Here is a 27,274-nt window from a genome sequence, read left to right as displayed (position 1 = left end):
AATTCTTGTTTAGATTAAACTATTAGAATCATTACTCTTAATTAGTTTGATTAATAAAATAGCTAGTTGTTAAATTTAGATTCTTGTCATTTACATTTGTGTTAGATCTGATTTCATTTATTGCTTGTCATTCAATTATTAGTTAGTAATTAGATTTTAATTATTGTTTAAATTAGATTAGTAAATTTCAATTCTTTATATCATGTTTAGTTTAGATTCAATGGGAAATGTTAGTTTGATGAATCAAGGCTAAAACCTCTGTTAGAGGGGTTGATGAAGCCTTGATGAAAACTTAGTTGTTAGTATAGAATTGTTTGTAGATTCTATTCCACTCTAGAAGGTCGTGTTTAAGCCATGAGAATGGGTGGACGACCTCACATGCTAGTTAGTACTTTCGGTAGAAATGCCATGAACACTAGGGATTAGAACTCGAATTTCTTGCCGTAAGAACGTGAGAATCGAGATACAAGAATCTATACTAGGATATTAAGTTGGATTCGAGGTGGATTCAATTCCCCTCTAATCCTTTATCTAGATTCAAAAACAATCGTATTTCCATAGCATTCGTAGTTTAAATTCAAATAATCAATTTCATATTGCATCGTAGTATAATTCCCCTTCATAAAGCTCTCATTGACTTAAGACTGATTTCTTAGACTTAGAAAACAATCCATGCTAGGGAACTAGGAGTGGAACGAACTTCCTACTCCACTTAGTGCAATTCGCATTGAGAGTAGAAGCTTTGATAATTGAGACTCGTAAAAGACCAGTTTTAGTTTACTTACGTCATGAATTCATCGTTCATTTCGTAGGTAAACTATTCATTTTATATTTATCAAATGGCGCCGCTGCCATCTTAGTTGCACTTTAGCATTGTTTTCATAGTAGAAGTAGTCATTTTTAAGTCCCATTAAACCCACCCACCCTTGTTTGTTTCATCTTTGTGGTTGCCCATTTCAGCGTTGACAAATTCGCGAAAAATACGCGAGGCGCCAGCTTCAAAGAGAGCGACCAGCTAAGTTACTGGAATTTCGTCTACCACCAATCGAAGCCAGCTTCATACCAAGCGACCAATTCGACCAGCCAAACATCTGTAATTCGAATTTACACGAAGCGACCCACCCCATTTGGGCGCGACCGCTAAAAACACCATGTAATTTGACAATTACTTTCGAAGGCCTTATCTATCTGGTTAAATTTTTAATTTTTTCGATTTCGGCGGTTTTGATTCAAACTTTGATCTTTCATATTTTTCAGTGTTCTAACCTCTCTCTATACACCAAACAAGCGTAAACAAGACGCTATTCATAAAGCGAAGCAAGGGCCTTGTCAGGTATTCCTTTCTTCCACACCTCGCATCTCTCCGTTAGAGGTTTATACTAGCATATCGAATTGTTTGGAGTGTTGCATGTTTAGTTAAGCTCGACTTAGTCTTGCATGAGATTAAGGTCCGGTCGAACAAAACACCTAATGTAAATACACAACAAAGAACAAACAAGTCTATCTAGTATACCACACACTACACCTCTAGCTACTATTTCACACACACCACCGATATAATGGGGAAGAAAGAGAGACTCCTCTCTCGACTTCTACAAAGCCTTGGCGATAGCCCCAAATCTTGCATCGCTCTAGCGGACCCGTATGTGAGGATTTCAGAATCCCTCCAAATATTTTTAATTTGTTACCCGTTTTCATGGTTTAGACCATGAAAAACCTTATCGGCTTTATCGTAGGGATTGAACAAGTCCTAACAACATTCCACCATCCTACACGGTTGGTACGGAACAAATTAAATTAAGGGTATTCAATTTCACCTTAGCCCGATAAAGGCGGCGTTTGGTTAACCCAAGCGCCTAATTCTCAATGGACTCATGGGCTAAACTTGTTCACCTGTTTATGGAACATTTTACCCACCCCTAAAGACGGATGAGATGCTTTCCAAGATTCATTTCTTTTCGACAAAATCCTCATGAATCATTTTGAGAGGCTTGGAATCGTTTCACCGATCTCCTTATAGAGTGTCCACATCATAACTTAGCGAAAGACACGTTAGTTCGTGCCTTTTTCAAAGGACTTCTACACCACCATAAAGAAGTCCTTGACATAATGAATGGGGTAGTTTCTTAAGTAAAGGAGCCTCGGAGGCTTATAAATTTTTAGAGGACCAAACTAAAGCGAAAATAATAATTGGGGGTAGTGGCGATTACTCCGCTCCGCTAGTTCTTCTTCAACATTAAGGCCGCGGTATGTTTGAAATTAAACACGATTCGAGCTTAAAACTCTAATCGAATCACTCACTAAAAGGTAGAGGCCATTTCTGTACAACAAAAAGCCTATCCCGTCATGAATGTAAATTCAAACCCATGTAGTTTACGTTGAGTCCCGAGCATCCCGACTCCCAGCGTCTATAGCCTATGAACAAGCTTGTTCCATTAATAGTGAACCTAACGCCCTTGGAGACAAAATCCCAACTCGGTTGGAGAAATAACCAACAAGTCACACCTCAAGAGGGTACAATAATCAATATGTTAGGCCGCATACGGCTTTAACCAAGCTCCACCACGACAAGGGCGGGTCGGGGTAATTTTAATAATTATAACAACCAAGTGCAACCTCGACAAGGTCAAGCACAAGGTCAAGGTAATTATAATAATTATAATGCAAATAGAGGTATCGTTCGGTCAATAATAATTATCAAAATCCACCCATAAATAATTCCGTGAAATAGTTCCAATCCACACCACCCGTGACTACTACACCCACACAACCGATCGCCTTTGACACCTTCATACAAGTGAGCCAAAACTTTTCCAAACCATGGCTCAATCTAACCAACGGCTTCTACAATCCGTTAATAATTTAACCCAACAGTTGGCTCAAGATAAAGCCCAAACCAAAGGTGTGTTGCCAGTCACGCAATACCTAATCCTAAAACAACAAACACGACCTTTTGAGGTAACCGATAATACTAGTAATGAATATGAAAATGTAGGTGAGATAAATGCCATCACCACTCTCCGTTAAAGCAGAGTGGTTGATAACAAGGTAACTATGCCTATGGTTACCCCACCAAGAGTCCCTACACCTACTATTTTACTAGATACCCAAATAGAAACCAAGAGCCTACCACCGTAGAGGTACCGGTTACAACACAACCTAAGAAACGAAAGCCACGGTTAAACATCCGGTGATACCATTGCTAAATATAGAAGCGAAACCACCGTTTCCACAAAAATTAGCCATGTTAACTAGGGATACAAATTACGAGGAGATTAGGGACGTTTTAAGAATCTAACTATAAACCTTCCCTTCCTCGAAGCTATTAAAAACTACCACATCATGCTAAGTTTCTTAAGGAATTGTGTACTACTAGGCGTAAGACAAATATACCAAAAGACGCCTTTTAACGGAACAATTCCCAACCTTATCTGAAAAATAATGGAATTGTTAAGTACAAGGACCCCCGGTCGTCCCTCTTGTCAATGCACCTTAGGAGATTCCTATCTGACGACGTTATTATTAGACACGGGGGCTAGTGTTAACTTATTCCCATTTTATTTGTATAGACAAATAGGTCTAGACAAGATGCAACCTACTAAAATGACGCGTTGCAATTAGCTGATCGGTCTATTAAGTATCCTAAGGGTGTAGTCGAAAATGTCGGTAAAAGTTCAAGATTTCTACTATCCGGCTGATTTTGTAGTCCTCGATCTGAGGAAAGTCGCTAACAACTCGTCCCGCTCATTTTAGGGCGCCCTTTCTCGCAACCGCCAATCGCTCATTAATTGCGTGATGGTTCAATGTCCATGTCTTTTGGCCATCTTGCTGTTGAAGTCAATGTTTTAAAACAAGGACACAGTTACCCGATTCATCTATGGAGGAAGAGGTTAGCATGATCGAGAGCTTAAACCGAGATTATTTCAACAACACGTTCCCCGATAGTCATATGCCCAAAATTCTTTCCTTTGGAAAGTCGGACTCCAACATTTTCATCCCTACACTAGTCGATACACATATTATTGATGAGGGCCGGGATAGATGACTTTCTCAAAGATGTAGAGGACTACCATAGTAATGTGGATATGACCAATCTAGATGAGGAATTGATGAGTTTCTTGAAAGTAGGTGACAATTCACCCTATCAAGAACTAACTTGCACAACATCCACCTCGACTCCCTCCTTCCACCCTTTCAAAGGAATCTCGAGTTTGCACTCGAGCCTTTTGTTTCTCCCCAGGCTTCATAATTTTTTAAATCCTCCTAGCAAACGAGATACTTGGAAGGACAAACTATTTGACACCTTCATTTTCAGAATTGAGGCAGGTCCCTACACACACAATGAATGAGTTCGGTTGCTAAAACCACATCCTCATTGTTATGCAGGCTGTCTTTCTACAACTTATCCATATCCACAATATTCTCCACAACCATTCACTTTTCCACACTTATTTACTAAAACACCCACGCATTTAAAAATTAAAAAGAAGGTGCATGATAGGTTACACAATAGGGTTATCCAACTTCGTTTGGATTCCACTAGGCTACGTCGTAGGAAATCTTGGTGCTTGATTGTGTTTGGATATGTTTTCTGTGATATTTATTTATGGAATGATCCACAACTATTTCGGTTGTTGATATATGATCAACTGCATGTTCATACATATATTTTAGATAAAGTCTCGAGTATCTGACTATAAACGACTCAATTTCTGTGTTTAGTGCACTTCCTTTCACTTTAATATATTGGTGAGTGCACCATTAAGGTAACCGGGCCCCCCCTATGGAGTGTGTGGCTGTAAGTACCGGATCCTAAGTCCACGGTTCACATAGTTCACGTTTTCCACTCTTGCATGTTTTTCTCGGATTTTTGAGTCATCTTTCTCTATGGTGTGAATTATGTCTTTATTGCTTATTGTTTTTCCTTCTAAAAAAAAATAAAAATAAATAAATAAATAATAAATAAAAAATAAAAATAAAAAATAAAAATAAACATAGTAATCTAGGAAGTCTCGGGAATCTGACTTTAAAAGACCCACTGCTAAAAACAAATTTTCTAAGCTTCGTTGTAAAAATTTGTTTGGGGGTAAAGTGTTAAATGTTTCGCATACTAAAAGGTTTTATGTCCCATTAGAGTTGCTTAGGCCGTTTTATTGTATTACGATTCGGATTGACATAATCTATTAATTTAGAGTTCATTCGTTCGCATAACTTACGTCATGCACACACTTCGAGGCGTTTTCCACTATCTCGTATGTCATCTAAAGTCGGAATAGAGTGTTTTATGGATCATTGGATAGGAAATTCTCTCCTGATCATTTCCATATCTCATTAAAAAAATCGGACCGATAACGGCGGCAATTTTGATTTGAAGTTCGCGAAAAAGAAATCGAAAAAATCAAAAATTCGATTTTGGGCTTGGGCTCCAACCAGCCCACCGGACAAATAAGCCGGCCCTTTACCTTCACCTACAGTTCATCGTTTCTTCCACCATTCCGCCATTAACAAAGCTCCAAAACCTAAAACAAAATTAAAAATTAAAAGAAAATACAATAAACCCACCCAAAAATCAAATCCTAACCCCAAATCTTCTCCAAACTCCACCCACCACAAACACCACCAATTCAAACCACCAAAACCACCGAAAAATCAAAATTTGGTCTTTGCCACCACTACATCGCCACCACCATCGTTTTTATCGGTAAGGTCTTTCCTCATTACTCCTACACCTTCTACAAACCCCAAACCGTATTCAAACTTCAAATGGCTCAACAACGCCCGATTTTTACCGAGTAAGTTTTCATTTGCCGACCACTTCACCCGTTTTTACGGTGACGAAAATGGCTAGTAGAGACTGAGTAGTTTATGGTACTCGACCGAAGCCTTCTACCACGAAGACTTGGTCCGGCGGTTCTACAACACCGGTAGTTGGAGGGGTAGGATTTTGTGTTGGTAAAGGAAGAAGAGGAAGGAGTTGACTCATCGATCGTTTGGGTGAGATTCTAGGCATTCCGCCTAGAATCCATCTGATGCCACTTTTACAGAGCCCCGGTTTGACGGGTAGAGCCTTTGATGGGCATGACTGTCATCAATGGGAGCTACAATACAAACTCCCATTGTGTTCGCCAGCATCCCTCAGACCAACCACCTCTGTTTCGATGGATTAATCGGAATGTCCTAAGGAAGGACAAGGTCGGTGACATCGGTCCGCCCTGCCTCCACATCTTATGGGTACTCCGGGGAGCAGAAGTAATCGATTTTCTGTATCTTGGAGTTTTTTTGGCCGAGCATGATTAGGGGTCGGAAAGTCTTTGGCACCTCTTCCCGTGTTAATTACGAAGATCATCTTTGAAGATGAAAGTAGCTCCGGCGCCCGATAGGATTTACATTACCCCCGCACCGTAACCCGCGTATCTATAGGGAGTGTGTCCAACAACGCCGGATATTGCCCGCGGATAGGGAACGGGATGAGATAGAGGAGGAGGATGAGGATGATTCGGAGGAGGATGAGGAGGGCGTGACTTGCTTTGATACGGATGCCTTCGGAGATGTTGGTCCGATCGCGAACGCGTAGGCGTGCTTCATAGGGGCATCGTTCACTAAACACTATCTGTGCAGACCTCCGGACTCGACAATTGACTATTCATCACAACCGAGATCCGCACCCGAGAGAGGATGAGAGATGGGAACAAAGCGAGGGCTGAGATGGAAGCCAGCCGCCCGGTTTAGAGTGGATATGCTTGCACGCTTCCCACCTCATCTGAGACTCGCTTCGACACAGACTCACGAGGCATGGCGTCGTCGGCGAAGGACGACTCGCTCTTTGGACCTTCGGGAGCCTAGGAGCCACCACTAGAGTGTGCCCTCCGCCACCAAAGATGGCGAGGTGTTTAGAGAGTGTGAGGATTGATAGTGGTTGTTGTTTTATTTATTTTTGTTGTTTTTATTGTAATGTAACTTTTATTTTCGTAATTTGAATTTTGTAGTGAAAGGTACTCCGAATGAAAATTTTAATATAAGGGGTTATTTTCAGTATGTGTGGTTGTTTCATATTGATCCCACCTTCCCAACTTGTTTGGGGGTGGTTTTATCAATTCAAGCTTTATTTTTATATAACCCTAGTGTTAGAATTTATTGCGGAGTAAGGTGAAATTATGGCCGTTTAGGCATATCTATGATTGAGAATCATTGTAGGATGAAATCTAGATTAAATAGGCACATTCAATCATAAAATCAACCTAAAAGATACTGGGTTTGAATTAGAATCAAGAAAATGAGTTGTTTCCGTTTTCGGGTTTGGAAATTTTAGGATTTCCTAAACCGCCAGTAAATACTTTTGGCAACTTCCCCATCCGTTTTAGCAACTTAAAACCTATATAAACTTCATACATTCTACACTCACAACTCACACTACATCTAACTTCCATCACGCACCCTTCACACCTGCGATTCCCACGTTTAATCTCCATTTTGCAAATCAATCTACCTTCGCCAGCTTGCCGAGGAGGCTGCCTTCAGCACTACACCGACGAAAAAATTTTTCTCGAGGCGCCCGCATACAAGTCAAAAGCGACTTCGCGCTCAAACACTGGAATTCCAAAATACAAAAAGCGACCAGCGCCCTAGTTGAATTGAAGGCTTCAGCGCCGACTTCCTTGGACCAGAAAAAATTCCAGTTTTTCAGCGAGTTGTGCCCGGTTGTTTTGCAGCTGTTCTAGAGCGTAGTTTTGAGATGACATCTCCTATAATAATACCGAACAGTCTTTCGAAGATTTGTTCCAAAGCACTACTTACGGTGCTTGGTTTTGATGAGGTGATCACATACGCTGGTCGAACCTCTTATGGTAAGACCGGGCTGAACTTTATTCTCCAAAGACTTGCATCTTATTTTTATAATAACTGCATTTTCTTTGAGAGACCGGATGGAGAACAAGTGTTCTCCATCAACATTGACAATGAACCAATGGAAATTACCAGGTTCTTGCTAGCATTTGTTCTTGGACTTGCTATGCCCGCTGAGATACAAGACCCATGGTGCTATTGGGTCGATAATATGCATGTCTACACTTATGAGTTTTTGCACGAGGCTTATGGGGCAGGCATTTTCCATATTGAGGACCAAGGGGACTATAACGTTGCCCTTGGTAGCCTGTCCATGAACATAGGAACTGTTATGTTTTGGATTATGCTAAACATTTTAGGGAATGGCGCTTTTCTTACGTGAATGACGCCACTTGCGCCGTTTTCCTTGCTTTAGCCACGGGGCCCGGTTCTATGACCTTCCCGAACTTTGATGTCTAGTTTAGCACGAGCCCATACCATGAGGCATAAGTACCTTCTTATGCCTGTTCTAATTTTACGTATTATGCTATGTTTCTTTCCTGTTTTTTGTACACGTTTCACGGATTGGATTAGGGTAGACACGGTGCGACCCACCAATAGTATTATTCGATCTTTCCGTGCAATGACTTGGCAAGGGTGGCGATACAACCTCACCAGGTTGCACCCTACACCCCATCGCAGACCAAGTGGCATTTAATAGGTTAGCAACCATAGATGATAAATGGCGTGAAGCCCGGCAAATTATCATAGCATGGCAGATCGCCGAAGGAGCCTCACTTCTTTATAGAAGTAGAGGATGACGAAGATGACGAATAACAAATGAGGAGTGGAGGTAAGTTTTAGTTTACGTTAGTGTCGCTTATGTCCCAAGCAATTTAATTCTGTTAACCCCATAATGGGTGGAACTCTTATAGAGTTCGTCGGTTTTATTTCCTATATTAGTATGCGTTCTAACCTTGTTTTGCGATGTTTCTGAATTTTACGCTTCAATGGTATTTTTCCTACCCTCTTTATTTAAATGCTTTGAGGACAAAGCATGCTTCTTGTTTGGGGGCATAGAAACACGTGTAATTAAGACATCTGCTAGGATATGAATATGTATAATATGCATTTGTTTTCTAGTTAAAATTTCAAAAATTCAAAAATATAAATAAATAAGTTATGCTATACACTTAGGAATATTGGTATTGTTTCTTTCTCCATGCTCTTAACAATCTAGAAGTCTCAATGTGAGGCACATTTGCATCGAATAATTGTTAGAAACTTAGGTTAATATATAGGTAATAATCTTTACATCTATCTATAAATATATTACATGAGTATCTATGATTGTTAGCGATGAGGTTTCTGAAATCTAGGCTAGAGTACTTATTCTACAAATCTGTGAGAATATAGCCTAAAAGCCTTATATGAAGCCGAAAACATTTGAGAAATGACACAAGGGAGAAGTAAAATCCGGATAGAGAAATCACACGTCCACTTGCTTGATCACTAAACCATATCCTAAGCGAGAATTTAGGCCCTCTTTGGATCGATATAGCCAGAAATTCAAACCTATGAATTATTTTCCGCTAGTCGCCCCACTGAGCCTTTCATTAGCCCTTCCATAAACCACAATTCCTTTACCCTGTTACAAAAACAAAACAAAATAAAAAAAAAATCAACCTACCTAATTTAGAATAAGTCTGAGAATAGAATGATGAAGAAAGAAGAAGAGAAAAACCTGTGTAAACAAAAATTAGTTAGTGCTTCAGAAAATAAAGAAAATAAGTTTCCATCCAAAGAAAAGAAAAATAAAAATAGAAATAAAATAAAAACTCCAAAAATAGAATAAAAGGGAGTCAAAAGCCAAAGAAAAGAAAAAAAAAATATGGCTAAGGATGGAAACAAAGTGTAGAAGCAAAAGTAAATAACAAGGTTTCTCTAGTTACGTAATATGAAGACTCTATTATCTCAGACTTGTCCTTTTGAATATCCATTTCCTTCCTTCTTAAACCATCTCCTAATCCCCGTAACACCTAATAAAGACCTCTAGCTCAATTAGGAATAGGTTAGTGTGATAGTAAGTGGCAGATGTGTTTGATCGACTCCGGCTTCCTTGTTGTCATTGAGATTGTAAGGTAAAGTGTGCCCACCTGTACCTAATCGGAGTAAAAAGAAACTTGAGTGGAAAAATCAGAGTGTTGTTTCTTGACTATTATTGTGAGAACCTACTTAAGGACGCTATTCCGAGTTCTCATAAACAAACCTGCTAAACATTTTATAGTACTACTCATTGTGTATATGTTTATTGTAGATGATAGATTATTATGCATATATTAACTTAGGTTTCTGACTTGGTTATTCTTATTCAATTGCTAGAGAGATGTATAGATAGTTGAGCATGAATAAGGAAACAATAGTTTTATTTTCTTAGTCGTTGTAGTATAGATGAAGTTTGTGAGTACCTTCATCGAAAAACTCTCACGAGGCTATAACTTCGTCCACTAGGGAATTCCTAGTGGTTTAAGGCCTTGTTGCATATGGTCAATGCAATCGACTCAAATAAACGAGAGTAGTTAGAACTCCATTTTGGGTCACTTATTCTAATTTCTCATCTTTGCTTGAGGACAAGCAAAATGTTTGTTTGGGGTGGTTTGATAAGAGCCCAAAACTGTAGTTTTAACCCTTTAATAATCATCTTGTTAGACCAATTATGTGAATAATAAGTAAGAGTTAATCTTGATTACGTGGTTTTATGCATTTCGGGCTTCAAAGTCCATTATGTGCAGAAATGTGCCACTTTAGCGAGATAAAGGAGCAAAAGTCAGCAGAACTTCCGAATGCCATATCTTTGGACTCAGACCTTGGAATTGGGCCTACCTTATGTCAAAACGACCGCTCGAAAAGACCTTTGCAATGGTCCAAGCCTTGACCCAATCAGAGGAGCAGAAGTGGACGAAAAGTCTGTTGAAGCCGAATCTAGCTGAAGAGGCCTTTTGAATTTGAAAAGAATTGGGTTTTGGGCCTGATTCTCTGGCCCAAAACATGGCTCCAAGCCCATGCACGATTTTTGGATCTGGATGTATAAAAACAAAAGCTTAGCTCTTTGTTAATGGTAGATTAATTAGTAGAGAATTAGGGTTCATAGCTTAGAATAGAAAGTAGCCATTAGAATAGCTTCTAGATCTAGATTTGATTGTTTTAATTAAGTTTAATTTCAAATCCAATTCTTGTTTAGATTAAACTATTAGAATCATTACTCTTAATTAGTTTGATTAATAAAATAGCTAGTTGTTAAATTTAGATTCTTGTCATTTACATTTGTGTTAGATCTGATTTCATTTATTGCTTGTCATTCAATTATTAGTTAGTAATTAGATTTTAATTATTGTTTAAATTAGATTAGTAAATTTCAATTCTTTATATCATGTTTAGTTTAGATTCAATGGGAAATGTTAGTTTGATGAATCAAGGCTAAAACCTCTGTTAGAGGGGTTGATGAAGCCTTGATGAAAACTTAGTTGTTAGTATAGAATTGTTTGTAGATTCTATTCCACTCTAGAAGGTCGTGTTTAAGCCATGAGAATGGGTGGACGACCTCACATGCTAGTTAGTACTTCGGTAGAAATGCCATGAACACTAGGGATTAGAACTCGAATTTCTTGCCGTAGAGAACGTGAGAATCGAGATACAAGAATCTATACTAGGATATTAAGTTGGATTCGAGGTGGATTCAATTCCCTCAATCCTTTATCTAGATTCAAAACAATCGTATTTCCATAGCATTCGTAGTTTAAATTCAAATAATCAATTTCATATTGCATCGTAGTATAATTCCCCTTCGTAAAGCTCTCATTGACTTAAGGCTGATTTCTTAGACTTAGAAAACAATCCATGCTAGGGAACTAGGAGTGGAACGAACTTCTTACTCCACATAGTGCAATTCGCATTGAGAGTAGAAGCTTTGATAATTGAGACTCGTAAAAGTCCAGTTTTAGTTTACTTACGTCATGAATTCATCGTTCATTTCGTAGGTAAACTATTCATTTTATATTTATCAATAGGCTCGTGCTAAACTGGACACTAAGGTCTAGGGAATTTCATACAGCATACGCCCCTCGACTAAACCAAGGAAGACGTCACCAGCAACATTATTCGCAGAAGAAAACCGCCATTCCCCTAAGATATTATGCATGATAAAGAACATGATAGTGCCTACGTTAAGGGACAAGCTACTAAGGGCTACATTATATTGCCCTTGGTCCTCTACATGAAAAATCCCCGCCCCATAAATCTCTTGGAAATACTCATAGTTATAAAGGTATATATTATCAGACATATAGCCCCATGAGTTTTAGGGAGCAGGCATAGCCATTCCAATAACAAAGGTTACAAAAAACTTGCTGAAATTCATTGTCTTATCATTAATGGTGATGGAGAACACTTGTTCCCTATCTGGTCGATAAATAAACTTACAATTATCATAGAAATAAGCAATAAGTTTAGGAGAATAAGAGTCATCAGCACTTACCAGGAGATTATGCAATCTCGACTGCACAATCCTATCACGGAACCAGTATCCATAGGTGTCACTCTCGAGCAATTCTTCAAAGGACTGCTCCGGTATGATTTGAGGAGATTTCATAGCAAACAAATATACTACTGAAATACACAAAAGCACGATAACAGTACCAACTCTTACTTATTAATCACATAATTGGTCTAAAAGCAATATTGTTAAAGGGTTAAAACTACAGTTTTGGGCTCTTATCAAACCACCCCCAAACAGCATTTTTCTTGTCCTCAAGCAAATATGAGAAATTAGAATAAGTGACCAAAAATGGAGTTCTAACTAATCTCGTTTCACCGAGTGCGATTACATTGACCATATACAATAAGGCCTTAAACCACTATGAATTCCCTAGTGGATGAGTTATAGCCTCGTGAGAGTTTTCCAGAGAAGATACTCACAAACTTCATCTATACTACAGTGACTATGAAATAAAAATTATTGTTTCCTAATTTATTCTCAAATATCTATACATCTCACTAGCAATGAATACAGAATAATCAATTTGAAACCTAAGATAATACATGCATAATAATCAATCATCTACGGATAAACATATATATAATGAACTATGCTATGAAATGCAATAACAGGTCTGTTTCTGAAACTTTAGAATAGCGTTATTAAGTAGATCCTCATATATATGTCAAGACAAAAACACTCTGATTTTTCCACTCAAGTTTTGCTCACTCCAGTATGCAGTGAGCACACTTTACCTTACAATCTCAATGACACACAAGGAAGTTGAAGTCGATCAAACACATCTGCCACTTACTATCACACTAACCTATTCCTAATTGATCTAGAGGTCTTTATTAGGTGTTGCGGGGATTAGGAGATGGTTTAAGAAGGAAGGAAATGGATATTCAAAAGGACAAGTCTGAGATAATAGAGTCTTCATATTATGTAATTAGAGAAAACCTTGTTCTTACTTTGCTTCTACACTTTGTTTCCATCCTTAGCCATTTTTTTTCTTTTCTTTGAATGGAAACTTTCTTTTCTTATTTGAAGCAACTAACAAATTCTTGGTTTCACAGGTCTTTCTCTTTTCTATTGTTCATTTCATCTCTACTCTCAGACTTATTCAAAAATAGGTAGGCTGATTTTTATTTTGTTTTGTTTTTGTAAAAGGGTAAAGGATTTACGGTTTATGAGAAGGCTAAAGAAAGGCTCAGAAGGGCGACTAGCGGAAAATAATTTCATATAGGTTTGAATTTCTGGCTTTATCGATCCAAAAAGGGCCTAAATTCTCGCTTAGGATATGGTATAGTGATAATGTAAGTGGACGTGTGATTTCTCTATTCGGAATTTACTTCTCCCTTGTGTCATTTCTCAAATATTTCACTCATATAAGGCTTTAGGCTATATTCTCACAGGATTTGTAGAATAAATACTCTAGCCAAGATTTCATAAACTTACTGCCAATACAAACATAGATGCTCATGCAATATATTTATGGAAAGATACAATGATTATTACCTACATATTAACCTAAATTTCTAAACACTATTCTAATTTAAGAGCTAACGTGAAACCTCTAGACTATTATCATCATAGAAAAAGAAACGATACCAGCATTCCTAAGTGTATAGCATAAACTTTTTATTTTTATTTTTTTATTTTTTTACTAGAAAACAAGTGCATATTATACATATATATATCCTAATAGGTGCCTTAATTTACGCGTATTTCTATGCCACCCCTAAATAAAAACTTGTTTTGTCCTCAAAGTATAGAAATAAGAAGGGTAGGAAATACCATGGAAACGCGTAAATATTTTAGAGCACCTGCAAAACAATTTAGAACATACTAATATATGAGTTTCACCCATTATGGGAATAATAAAATTGAAATTGCTTGGGACATAAGCAGACACGAGCAAAAAGTCAAACTTACCTCATATCCAGCATTTAAGCGTTGTCCTCCTCTTCTATAGAGAATTGAGGTTCCTTGGCATCCTGCCATGCCATGATAATTTGCCAGGCCTCATGCCATTTATCATATACAATTACTAACCTGTTAAGCGCCACTTGGTCAGATAGGGTGTAAGGGCAACCCAATTAGGTTGTAGCTTCCACCCAGGCCAAGTCATTGAATGGAATGAGCGTATTATGCAATTGGTGGGTCTCACAATGTCAACCGTACCCCAACCCAATCCGTGAAATGGGTACAGAACTCAGGAAAGAAACATAGCATTATGCGACAAACCAAGACAGGCATAAGAAAGTACTTATGCCTCATGCTATGGGTTCGTGCTAAACTTGACACTAAGGTCTGGGGAAGGTCATATAGCATACGTCCCTCAGCTAGAGCTAGGAAAACGTCACAAGTGGCATCATTCACAAAAGAAAAACGTCATTCCCCTAAGATATTTAGCATTATAAAAAAACATAACAGTGCCCACGTTAAGGGACAAGATACCAAGGTTTACGTTATATTGCCCTTGGTCCTCGACACGAAAAATTCCTGCCCCATAGGTCTCATGCAAAAACTCATAGTTGTAGACATATATATTATCAACCAAATAACCTCATGAGTTTTGGATTTCAGCAGGCATAGAAAGTCCAGGAGCAAAGGCCAACAAAAACTTAGTTAAGTCTATTGTTTCATCAGCAATGGTGATAGAGAACACTTGTTCTCCATCCATTCGATAAAAGAACTTACAATGATCATAAAAATAAGTTGTAAGTGCAGGAGAATATAGTTCATCAGAGCTCACCATTAGAGGTTGCCATCCGGCCTGAATAATCAAGTCGCGGAACTAAGACCCATAGGGTTCGCTTACGAACAAATCTTTGAAGGACTGCTCCGAAATGATCTGAGGAGACTTCATATCAAACAAACACACTCTAGAACTCTTGGAAGTAACCTTAGAAAACCCTAAAAAAATAGAACTTGCATTGTGATGAGGTGAAGGCGCGGGCGCACTTTTGATAGCCTATAGAAAGGCGCGGGCGCGCTCTGGCTTGACAAGAATTCTAGTACCTTGGGGGCGTGCACGCTCTGAGTATAGGCAAAATAAGGGGCGTGCGCGCTCCGTGTATTAGAAGTGCTCTGAAGTGAAAGTGAGAGTTGCAAAGTTGAGAGGTATGGTGTTAAGTTGAGAGTGAACCCTGTATTTATAGAGGACTAGTTTCTAAGTTCCACAAGTTGCCCAAATAGTTAAGGCAACAAGATGGAAAAAGAAAATTTCTAAATCCAAAATAGAAACAGATCAGATGCATACTACAAAACCAAACCAATAACTTTTTGGCTGGAATTAAAATAGCAATCGTCTAAGCACTACTTCTTGAGGTTGCACCAAACAACACTAGCTAATTCTACCTACACCAATTTAGCAACATACGCCATAAACCGATCATTATCAAGTAGGCAATAATATTTCAAAAAAAAATACGTGGATATGATTAGAGGCATTGCTAAATAAATAAGTCTACCCCCAAACAAGTTGGAAGGGTGGGATTCACGATACAAAACATATGACGAAATTTAAAACAACTTCAAATTTAAAATAACAAATACATAATTAAATATTAACTACTTAACTAAACAATTCGGAATCAAAATCTACTAAAAACAGGGAAAATAATCTTAACACAACAAAATCTAATCCACAACTAGCCACGAGATGAGGAAGGGATAAGAATAGGAAGTTGAGTGATCAAGAATGGAAAGACCAAACACCCTACTCCCAAACAAATTTTTGAAAACAGGATTTAAAAAATTTATTTTAAAACGTGGGTCTTTTAAAGTCAGATTCCGGAGACTTACTAGACTAAAACATGTATTAATATGCGGTTTTTCATATATCAACAATCTAAATAGTTGCGGGTCTGTCCATAAATAATTAACACGGATGGCACCACCAAACAGAATCAAGCACCAAGATGTCCTATGACATGGAGTAGCAGGATGAGAGTGAATACTGATGGATCTAGAACCTAACCTAGCATGCAATTTTTTCTGTTTTCTCCGACGAAAGGGTAGCCAAGTAAATGATCATGAAAAAATGGATGGTTGTGGAAGATATGTGGGATATGGAAAAGTTTTAGAAGGAATGAATGGACAAAATGAGAATGTGGATTTAGCACAAAACTTATTGGTGGCGTGGGTTAGTATAATCACACATCTGAAAATGAAAGGGTCGGGTGGCTTATCCTTGGTTATTATTTCCGTATCAAGAGGGTTTAAATAATCATGAAGTACAGGAGAAACAAGATGGTCAAGTGCAAACTCAAGGTTCCTTTGAAAAGGTGGAAGGTTGGGAATAGTGGTGATGGAAGGTGAATGATTAACATTAGGATGTGAGGTGGGTGAATGGATGTTGAATGGGGGGACCCACGAGGTGGTAAAGAAAAGTTGCAAAAGAGTCGAAGGAAATCTTCCTCGATTTCATCTACGTCCAAGGAGTCATCGTCGAAGTCAGAACTTCTGAAGGAAAGGAATTGGTGAATCTAATTATCAGGAAACGTATTTTTGAAATAATCTTGAGCTAAGCTCTCGATCATGCTAACTTCTCCATCGATAGCCGTATCTTATAACTGTTTCATCATTTTGAAAACATGTACCTCAACAGAAAGATGGCCAAAGGACATAGACATCGAACCATCGCGGCAGTTTATGAGCACGTTGGCAGTTGCCAAGAAGGGACGGCCTAAAATGATAGGAATAGAGTCGTTAACGACTTCTGTGTCTAGGATAACGAAGTCTGTTGGATAGAAAAAATCTTGAACTTTAACCAGCACGTTTTCAACCACACCCATAGGATACTTAATAGAACGATCAGCTAATTGCAATGTCATTTTAGTTGGTTGCATCTCTTGTAGACCTATTTGTTTATATAGATAATACGGGAGTAAGTTAACACTCGCCCCCAGGTCTAATAGAGCAGTTATCATGTGAGTATCCCCTAAGGTGCATTGTACAGTAGGACGACCAGGGTCCTTGTACTTAACGATTCCATTATGTTCAGATAGAGTGGGAAACTGTTTAGTTAAAAAGGCGTCTTTCCTTGTTTAACATGGCTAGTCTCTGGGGAAACGGTGGTTTCTCTCTGTATTTAGCATATGGATCAATAGGAGTTGTAACCTTGACCGCTTTCCTCTTGGGTTGTGGTTTAACTAGTACCTCTATAGGGGTAGGATCTTCAGTTTCTATTTCGACATCTAGTAAATTGTCATTTTCATTGACCACTGGTGGTGTATCAATGGGCATAGTTACGGCGTTATCAACCACTCTACTAGAACGGAGAGTGGTGATGGAATTTAACTCACCTATGTTTAAATTTTCATTACTAGTATTACCGGTTACTTCAAAAGCTGGGTTTGTCGTTCTAGGATTAGGTATAGCTTGACCTGGAAACACACCTTTCAGTTGGTTTTTCTCTTGGGTTAACTATTGTATGGAATGATTAATGGATTGTAAAATCTGTTGGTTAGCTTGCATGTAGGCTTCGAAACGATCCGGTTGTGAAGGTCTAGTGGCCACAGGTGGTGTGACAGGAACTATCTCACGTTGATTATTAACGGGTGGTTTGTGATAGTTATTATTAACCGGAACGATACCTATATTATTATTATAATTATTATTATAATTACCTTGTCCTTGTCCTTGTGGCGCTTGGTTGTAGTTGCTTGCTGGCCTAACATTTTGATTATTAAGCCCTGGAGGTGTAACTTGTTAATTATTTCTCCAACTGAAGTTGGGATTTTGTCTCCAAGGTGCGTTAGGTTTGCTATTAATGGAACAAACATTGTCCGGCTGTGCAGATGGTTGTTCATAGACTAAAGGACAATAGGAGTCGGTATGCTCAAGGTTATAACATAAATTACATGGAAGAGTGTTTATGTTCATAACAGGAGTAGGCTTATGTTGAATAGAAATAGCTTTTACCTTTTTAGTAAGAGGTTCAATTAAAGTTCTAAGCTCAAGATCAGATTTAACCTCAAACATACTGGCAGCCTTAACTACGGAAGAAGCATTATTGGAGCGAGGGATGTCATTACCACCCCCATTATTTTGATGCTTAGATTGATCCTCTAAAAACCTATAAGCCTCTGAGGCACCTTTACTAAGGAAACTACCCCCAATCATTATATCAAGAACCTATTTATGGTGATGTAAAGGCACAAACAAGCGTGTCTTTCGCAAGGTTATGATGTGGACACTCGATCAGAAGGTCAGTGAAATGATTCCAAGCCTCTAAAAAGGATTCATGAGGATTCTGGCAGAAGAAATGAATCTTTTAAAGCATTTCATCTGTCTTCAATGGTGGGTAAAACTGTTTCATGGACAATTGAACAAGTTTGGCCCATAAGCCCATAGAATTAGGCACTTGGGTAGTTAACCAAGATGCCGCTTTATCGGCTAGGGTTAAAGGAAACACCCTTAATTTAATTTGTTTCGAACCTACGGTAGGATGATGAAACGTGGTAAGAACTTGTTCAATCCTACGCATATGCTGATAAGGTTTCTCGTGGTCTGACCCATGAAAAACCAATAACAAATTAAATATATTCAGGGGAATTCAAAAATCCCCCACTGGGTCGGTAAAAATGATGCAAGACTTAGGGCTATCGTTAAGGGCTTTGTAAAAGTCAGAGAGAGGAGTCTCTGTTGCTTCAGCCATTACTGTAGGTGTAGTGTGTGATATTCTAGATAGGCGTGTGCATTAACGTTTATGATAAAGAACAGAAGATGGTTTACTCTTATCGGACCTTAATCTCATGCAAGACTAAGTCCAATATTAAAGAAACACGAACAACAATTAAAACAACTCTGATATGCTAGAATTAAAAACTCCTTTGACAGAAGAGGCGAGGAGTGGAAAAAGGAGTACATGAATGCCTCCTTGCTATGCGTTTGAATAGCATCTTGAATACACAATCTCAGTGTATTTAAGAAGTTGGAAACACTGAATAACTTGAACGAAGAGAGTTGGAAAATAACTTGTGAAAAATCGGGATTTCGTCAGAACGGGCGCGGGCGTGCTCTTGCTTGACACGAATTCCAGTAACCTGAGGGCAGGTGCGCTTCCGAAATAGAGTACCTAGGACGCGGGCGCGCTCAAGGTAGTATTTTGAAAAAAAATTATTTTCTGAACCAAACAAACACAGTTAGACCAAACAAGGGTGGGTGGGTTTAATGGGGTTTTGGTAGGATCGAAAATACTAAAGGAAACGAATCTAAACAAAAATAAGATGGCAATGGCGCCGTTTGATAAAACTAAAACTATCGTTTTACCTACTCTTAACTAATTATGCTAAGAATAAGCTAAACTAATAAGGATTTACTCTATAATCAAAGTTCTACTCTCGTTTATCATACAATATGTGGAGTAGAGAATTCGTTCCACTCCTAGTTGTTTTAGACGTAAGTTTCACTAGTTTAATCAATTTTAACAAAATTAATGAGAGTAATAGACTGTAATTATACTAATATGGTGATTGAACTAATTAAGATGTTTTGACTTATACTATAGTAATTAAATACGAGGATTTTAAATGGGAAGGGATTAGGGGGATTTGATTTCACTTAGATAAATTCCTAATATGCTAGTGTAGATTTGTTGTAATCCTAATATTAATGCTTTCACATGAAGGTTGGGTAATTTTAATCCCTAATTATTCATGATAATCTCTACCAACTAATAATTAGTATGTGAGGTAATTTAAACCCATTCTCATGGTGAATTAACTACCTTCTAGAGTGGAATAGATTACTACAACTATTTCTACACTAACACATCAAGTCTTCATCAAAGCTTCATCAAACCCCTCTAATGGAGGTTTAGCTCAGATTTATCAGACTATCATTAATAGAAAAATGAGAATAAGACATAATGAAGAACAATAACTTGGCTTTATTACTCTAATGGAAGAGAGTCTAAGAATTGAAAACTATATTAAAAACTAAGTACTAAATAATTAACTAAGTAAAATCTAGGAGCTCTATCTAAGTCTAATTCTAAGTCTAAGTACTTAAGAGTTATGCCTTAGTCCTCTTTATATAGGAGAGGGCTAAGTCTACAATTTCATGCATAGGCTTTGGAGCCATAAAATCAAGCCTAAAACCTAATTACATGTCCAAAAAGGGATTCTCTATTGGAAATTATTGCAATGGACTTTTTGTCCACTTTTGCTCCTCTGATTTGGTTAAGGCATGGACCATTAGTAAGGTCTTTCCGATCCGGTCATTTTAACATATAATAGGCCCAATTTCGAGGTATGAGTCTAAATATACGGCCTACGGAAGTTCTGTTGACTTTTCTGCTCTATTTCTACCCGCGTTGACTTTGACTTTGACTTTTCAGCTTTGACCGGGCTTTAAAAGGCTTTTTATCCTTGAATCTTGGCCTTTAGTCATAGAACTTCATTGAAACCAACCTTTGCTCCTTTATCTCGCAAAAGTGACATATTTCTTCTCATATTCGACACCAATACCTGAAATACACAAAAGCACGTAAACAGTACTAACTCTTATTTATTATAAACATAATTGGTCTAAATATAATATTATTAAGAGGTTAAAACTACTATTTTGGGCTCTTATCATATTTCCTGGTTCATATCACTGTTTTTGCTTGTGGCACATGGAGAACAACCTTAGAACAGCTTTATCAAAGACATGTGGTGTTTCGAAAGTGTTGGTGGGCTTATTCAAGAAATGTGCTTATGCTTCCACACATGAAGAGTTTCAGGAGCACATGGCTGAATTGTTGAATATAGGTGGAGATGCAGTATCTAATTTTCTATCTAGGGCACCTTATGATAATTAGGCTAATGCATACTTTCGTGGTGCCCAGTATGGTGAGATGTGCTCTTCTTTGGTGGAGTGTTTCAATAGCTGGATAGACAAAGAGCGTCATCTGTCCATCATAACCATGTTAGATGAAATTTGTATGAAGATAATGAAAATGCCATTAGACCGGAGGATGGAGTGCATGAATTGGAAAACTATTCTTTGTTCTAAAATGGAAGTAAAATTGGCTGAAAGGATTGAGGAGGCTCGTTCTGTGACTGTGGCAAGGTTAAATGAGCACGTGTTTCAAGTTGTTATGGAGAAGCATGAGTATCGAGTTGACTTGCTTAGTAGATATTGCACTTGTAACAATTGGGGAATAGACGGTTTTCCTTGCCAGCATGCAATTGCGAGTATTTATTGCAAAGAGGATTCAGTGTATTCATACATTGAAGTTGCATTTCTCGCCACTTCGTTCAACAACACGTACTCTTATGGGATCACTGCAATTAGCTGCAATGAGATATGTTCAGATGTTTCTGATGAAGTAGAAATTCTTCCACCAAATGTGAAGAGGGCTCTGGGTAGACCACGAGTTAAGAGGATTTAGAGCACGGGTGTTATGCATTATATTGCCCACAAATGCAGAAAATGCCACAAAACTGACCGGCACAACCGAAAGACTTGTCGTGGGAAAACTTCTGACACTGCTGATATGGAATCTAGAGCAAGGGATGAGTTGCCTAGTGGTAGTGGTGATATGGTATTAAGGTCTTGGCAATTTTTTGATGTGGAAAGCACTAGTGAAGCTGTTTGATGTTTTTGTATGAAATATTTTTTGATTGACTGATATATATTAATACAGTTTTGGAATCCATTTTTAAATTCTCTTATGATTTCATTCATTTATTTAATTTTTATTGTGTTTTGCAAAGTTGTTGCAGAGTTCATACATGGATAGGTATGGACAACCAATGTTCATACCTATTTAGGGTATGAACAATCAATATTCATACATGGATAAGTATGAATAACCAATGTTCATACCTATTTAGGGTATGAACAATCAATGTTCATACATGGATAGGCATGAACAATCAATGTTCATACCTATTTAGGGTATGAACAATTAATGTTTATACATGTATATGTATGAACAATCAATTTCAAAATTCAATGTTCATATATGGATATAAGAATTGGTGGGTATACACAATCAATGTTCATATATGAATAGGTATGAACAACCAATGTTCATACATATTTATGAACAATGAACTTTGATTGTTCATACATGGTGGGAATGAACAATCAATGTTCATTCCCATTTTAGGGTATGAACAATCAATGCTTATAAATGGATAGGTATGAACAATCAATGTTGTCATAGCACCAAATAGGTATGAACAATAGTTGTTCATAGCAAGAAATTCAAGTTGAACTATGGTTATTCATAGCTAGGAGGTATGAGCAATCCATATTCATAGCTAGCAGGTATGACAATATAAACAATGGTTGTTCATAACTAGCTGAGGTATGAACAATCCATTCTAATAGGTGAGGTATGAACAATCCATGAGGCATGAACAATAAGTGTTCATACCTATTTCGTGTATGAACAATGGATATTCATACCCACCAAATTTAGTGTATTACGTGTCACGTCCTAAACAAACGGTTGCGTCCACTTTCAAATACGGTTCCAACTTCTCATTTTTCACACATTTCAAGTTGAAGCAAAAATAATGCAAGCAAAAACAAAAGTAACACTAAAACAGTAAAACCCTATATTCCTTTTTAAACCAAAATTTTCACCAAAATCAAAATCAAAATATATCAAAATGTCAAATTCTCCATTGCAAATGGATGAAAATTTGTGCAATACTGAAAATTGCAAGAACCTTAGGTATGAGAACGACATTTATTGTGAAGAACACAAACAAGAAATATCAAATGTCGTACAAAGTATTGTAAATGATACTGTTGAAGAACAAGGTGGAGGAGATGAGGAGGAGGAGAAAACAAAAGAAGTAGTTGATGAGATTGAAGATGACGAGAAAACAGATACCGATGATGATGGAAATGCAGAAGAAGATGAAGAAGAAGAACAAGGAAAAGAAGAAGAACAACAACAACAACAACAAAAAAGAACAAGGGGAAGAAGAAGAAGAAGAAGATTTAAAGGTTTTTTTTTTTTAATTCTTGATTTTATTTTTTGCAAAAAAGTGATATGAACAATGAGTGTTCATACGACTGTTTTTTCATGTTATGATTTGAATATGTTAGGATTTGCACTATTGCATGAATAGGAAATAGGCATGAACATTCATTGTTCATACTCATATTAGACTATGAACATTTGTTGGTGCATGTAGTATAGCATGATAATAAATATGTATGAATACTGATTTTTCATAACTTTGTTTTGCATGGTAGGATTTGAATGTTGGAAATCAAGAAGCACAACAACAAGAAGATGGAGGAGGAGAAGATTTGGAGGTTCCATTAAAGGTACATTTACATTAGTAGTTACTCATAACTCTGTATGAATAATAATTGTTCATAGTCCACTAAGTATGAACATTAATTGTTCATAGTTCTGTAGGTATGGACATTGATTGTTCACTATGAACAATTATTGGTCATAGTCCTTTACAATAACAAAACTATGTTTATACTTTGTATGTCTGACCTTCAATTATTTGCAGGACTTAATCCGAGGAAGGAAGAAAAACAATAAGGAGAAGAGAAGAAGAAGAAAGTCGATAAGTCCCCTGTGAGTAGAAGCGTGAGTAGAAGGTTATGTTTGAGATCTGACACACCAAACAAAAAATTATGTTTGAGATCTGCATCCAACAAAAGGAAACTGGAGTCGAGCAGCGCTGCTTGCCAATCTAAAAAACTTAAGACAAAGGATACTAGGAAAAGGAAGATGGTGGAAGAGAATACTAGGAAAGGGAAGGTTGTGCCAAGAATACTAGGAAAGGGAAGGTGGTGGAAGAGAAGGAAAATGAGGAAGAGGGGAAAGAGAATGTTAAATGTAGCACAGTAGCACCTGTGCAGCTATAAAGTACCTTCTCACACATGATAAGTTTGGTACAAAAACTCAAAGAAGTGGGAATTCCAAAAAAACATGTCGATGAAATGAAGAAGACACCATTCTGGCTTATGTTTGATGCATTATACAACAGTGGGATTGTTGAAGGAAACAAATTCAAGCTAAACAAAGAAATATTCTATCTCTTGGACAATTTCAAATCAGTACCTGAGGAGGCATTTGAGATTGGTAAAAAAATGGTGAAGCTAACTGTAGATGAGGTTAGTGTCATGTTTGGGCTTCTTATCACAGAGACTTTGGTGCAGTTAAATAGGACTGTTGGAGATGATGAAAAGAAAACCATATTCATTAAAAAGTACTTTGGTGATGCCAACACCAAGTATTCCAAGTCTCATGTTGAAGATGGCATAATGAGGACTTTGGCAACCAGTGATGAGCAATCTGCAGTTGAAGATTTTACAAGGCTGATGTCGCTTTTCATGTTGGTTACATGTTTCTTCAGCAATGCCAATTACAGAGCAATATGGCCATTGATCAAGGCTGTTGACAGCTTGGATACACTTAGAAATTTGTCTTGGCCAATTGCCATACACAAGGAGCTAATTGTTGCTGCCAGAGAATACAAAGAAGGCAAAAAACAGACAATCAATGGATGCACTATAATGTTTTTGGTATATTTCTTTAACTTAATATCCTTAATTAATAGTTGTTTGTCTGTTTTTATAACAATTGGTGGGTATGAACAATCAATGTTCACACCTATTTAGGGTATGAACAATCAATGTTCATACCTATATTGATACATATTTATGGGTATGAACAATCAATGTTCATATATATTTGTGGGTATGAATAATCATTATTCATACATGGATATGAACAATAAATGTTGAATGTTATTGTTCATACATATTTGTGGGTATAAACGATCAATGTTCATACAAGGATAGGTATGAACAATCAATGTTCATAAATATTTGTGGGTATGAACAACCAATCTTCATACCTATATTGTGGGTATGAACACTTAATGTTCATATCTTTTATTAGAGTATGAACATTGATTAGTTTAATGCTTTGGTTTATTGGTGTGTGAACTAATATGGCTTTCGTCACATGCATTACAGTTTTGGTTTTGTGAGCACTCTGCCGTCGTCAAGAAGGTAGAGAACCATGAAACTAAATTCCCAAGGTGTGCAAGGTGCAATTTGAAGATCTTGCTTGATGCATTTCGAAATACACCAATCACAAAAATAGGTGCAAGTCAAATCATTGTTGATGCTGAAGTAGCAACTGAGGCTGAAAGGATGTTACTTCGTGACATGTACAGTGATTTAGTCACAAATGATGAAGTAACAATCAATGAAGTAACAATCCAGTCTACTGCAAAAGGCATTGATGTAGTGATACTGGAGAACAAAGAACTGAAAGAGAAAGTTATTGAGCTTGAAAAGCGACTTCTGTCTTCCAGAGATGAAGTTGAAAATTTAAATGAACAGTTGAAGGATTCCCCACCTAAAGAAGTCACGGATGTAGTCCACCCAGCTGAAGTGCAGCAGGGGAATCTGATCAGCTCCCAAATGTACATTTTATTACCCTTATATTACTGCATTACAAACCCTCTTACGCTTAACGAAAAGACAACTCATAGCTTTTACTATCTTTTTTAGGTTAAGGAGCATTTCAAACCACTTATCATAAAAGCTGCATCTTAGCACCAAAAGGAGCCTTAATCACGCTTATTATGAAGGCCAGAAACTGTTATAGAAAAGTGTTGAAAAAGTCAAAGTCAAAGGTCAAGGTCAAAGGTCAAAACCCTCAATTTAGAAGACCAGAGATGGAGGCCCTTATCTCAAAAGATGATGACTTTATCCTCAAAACCTACCTTGGTCAAGAATAAGCCAAAAAGAAAAAGCAAAAGCAAAGTGTGAGGTGTCTAGTTTATAATGGAGAAGGGCAAATCTGTAAAAGGCAAAACTAAGGGTATATAAGCTAAAAACAAGGGAGAGAGAAGCCATCTGTTTAATTTCTTGTCTTGTTTTTCAATTCATGTTTTTAATTTCTTGTTGTTTTATTTCCTTTCAATCAACTTGTTATTTTCTTGTTCTTATTTCAATCAAACTTGTTATTTTCTTGTTCTTATTTCAATCAAACTTATTATTTACTTGTTCTTATTTCAATCAATCTTGTTTGCTTGTTCTTTGTTCTAATCTTCAATCTTGTTTGCTTGTCTTTATTTCAATGCTTTAATCAATCTTTCCTTCCATATTTTCAAGTCATTTCAATACAACAAACAAATGATTTCAATGTTTTCATTAGCTTAGAACCATTCTAATCCATACAAGAGTCTACCTTTTTTCTTCACATCTCCCTCACTCAAACTCTAAATAATTTAAGATGAACCTCACTCTTAAATAAACTCTTTTGAAGAACATTACCACTATACAATCGACATCAAATGGCGCTGTCGTCATGGATTGAAGGAGTAAGAGTGATTGGTTGAAAATCTAAGAAAGGAGCATCATTCTCATATCTCCATTTCTATTTTTTTTTTTCAATTTTTCATTATTTTATTTTATTATTTCTCTGTACTGATCTACTTTTTTACAAATCAGATTGCTGGACAACAAGGTTGGAAAGGAGCTAAAGACACACACAAAAACAGATGCAAAGTCATCGGTGTCGGCGGGCGACTGCAGGCTAGGTTGGGGGCACTCGTGAGTTCACCTCCACAGAAGTCTGTCTAGTTTTTTGGCAGTCCAGTTGATTTGTGACGAATATTTGTACTCCGAGACCAGATTTTGTAATAGAGTAGGAGAAAACAATGGAACTTGCCTATAATAGTTAGTGATAAAAAGAAAAACAAAAAAAGAGGAAAAATTGGTTTTTGATTGATTTCTTATGATGAATATGAGTTAAACTTGGTTTAAGTTATATAATTACCAAAGGATTAGGGTTTTAATTGCCTTAGAAAGTTCAAGTGTGTGAGGCAAGTTGTGGATCATAACTCACACACTTTGAATAAACTTGGTAATCAACACTCTAAGTCCATTTGACTATAGTTAATCTAGGTGATTAATCTA

General features: G+C 37.3%; 1 protein-coding gene and 1 pseudogene across 1 annotated transcript; one reads left to right on the top strand and one right to left on the bottom strand.

Moving 5' to 3' along the window:
- Positions 1 to 1,944: 1,944 nt before the first annotated feature.
- LOC147503767 (small nucleolar RNA R71) lies at positions 1,945 to 2,039 on the bottom strand (annotated as a pseudogene).
- Positions 2,040 to 21,365: 19,326 nt separating this feature from the next.
- On the top strand, positions 21,366 to 21,743 carry LOC147503766 (uncharacterized). Its single transcript, XM_086604955.1, has one exon. The coding sequence runs from the start codon at positions 21,366 to 21,368 to the stop codon at positions 21,741 to 21,743; it is 378 nt and encodes a 125-aa protein (XP_086461081.1).
- Positions 21,744 to 27,274: the final 5,531 nt, after the last annotated feature.

The sequence above is a fragment of the Coptis chinensis genome, chromosome 4, assembly GCF_015680905.1.
Source record: "Coptis chinensis isolate HL-2020 chromosome 4, ASM1568090v1, whole genome shotgun sequence".
Taxonomy (NCBI): Eukaryota; Viridiplantae; Streptophyta; class Magnoliopsida; order Ranunculales; family Ranunculaceae; genus Coptis; species Coptis chinensis.
Note: the sequence above shows the minus strand (reverse complement) of the source record. Positions and strands in the feature narration are given on the sequence as shown.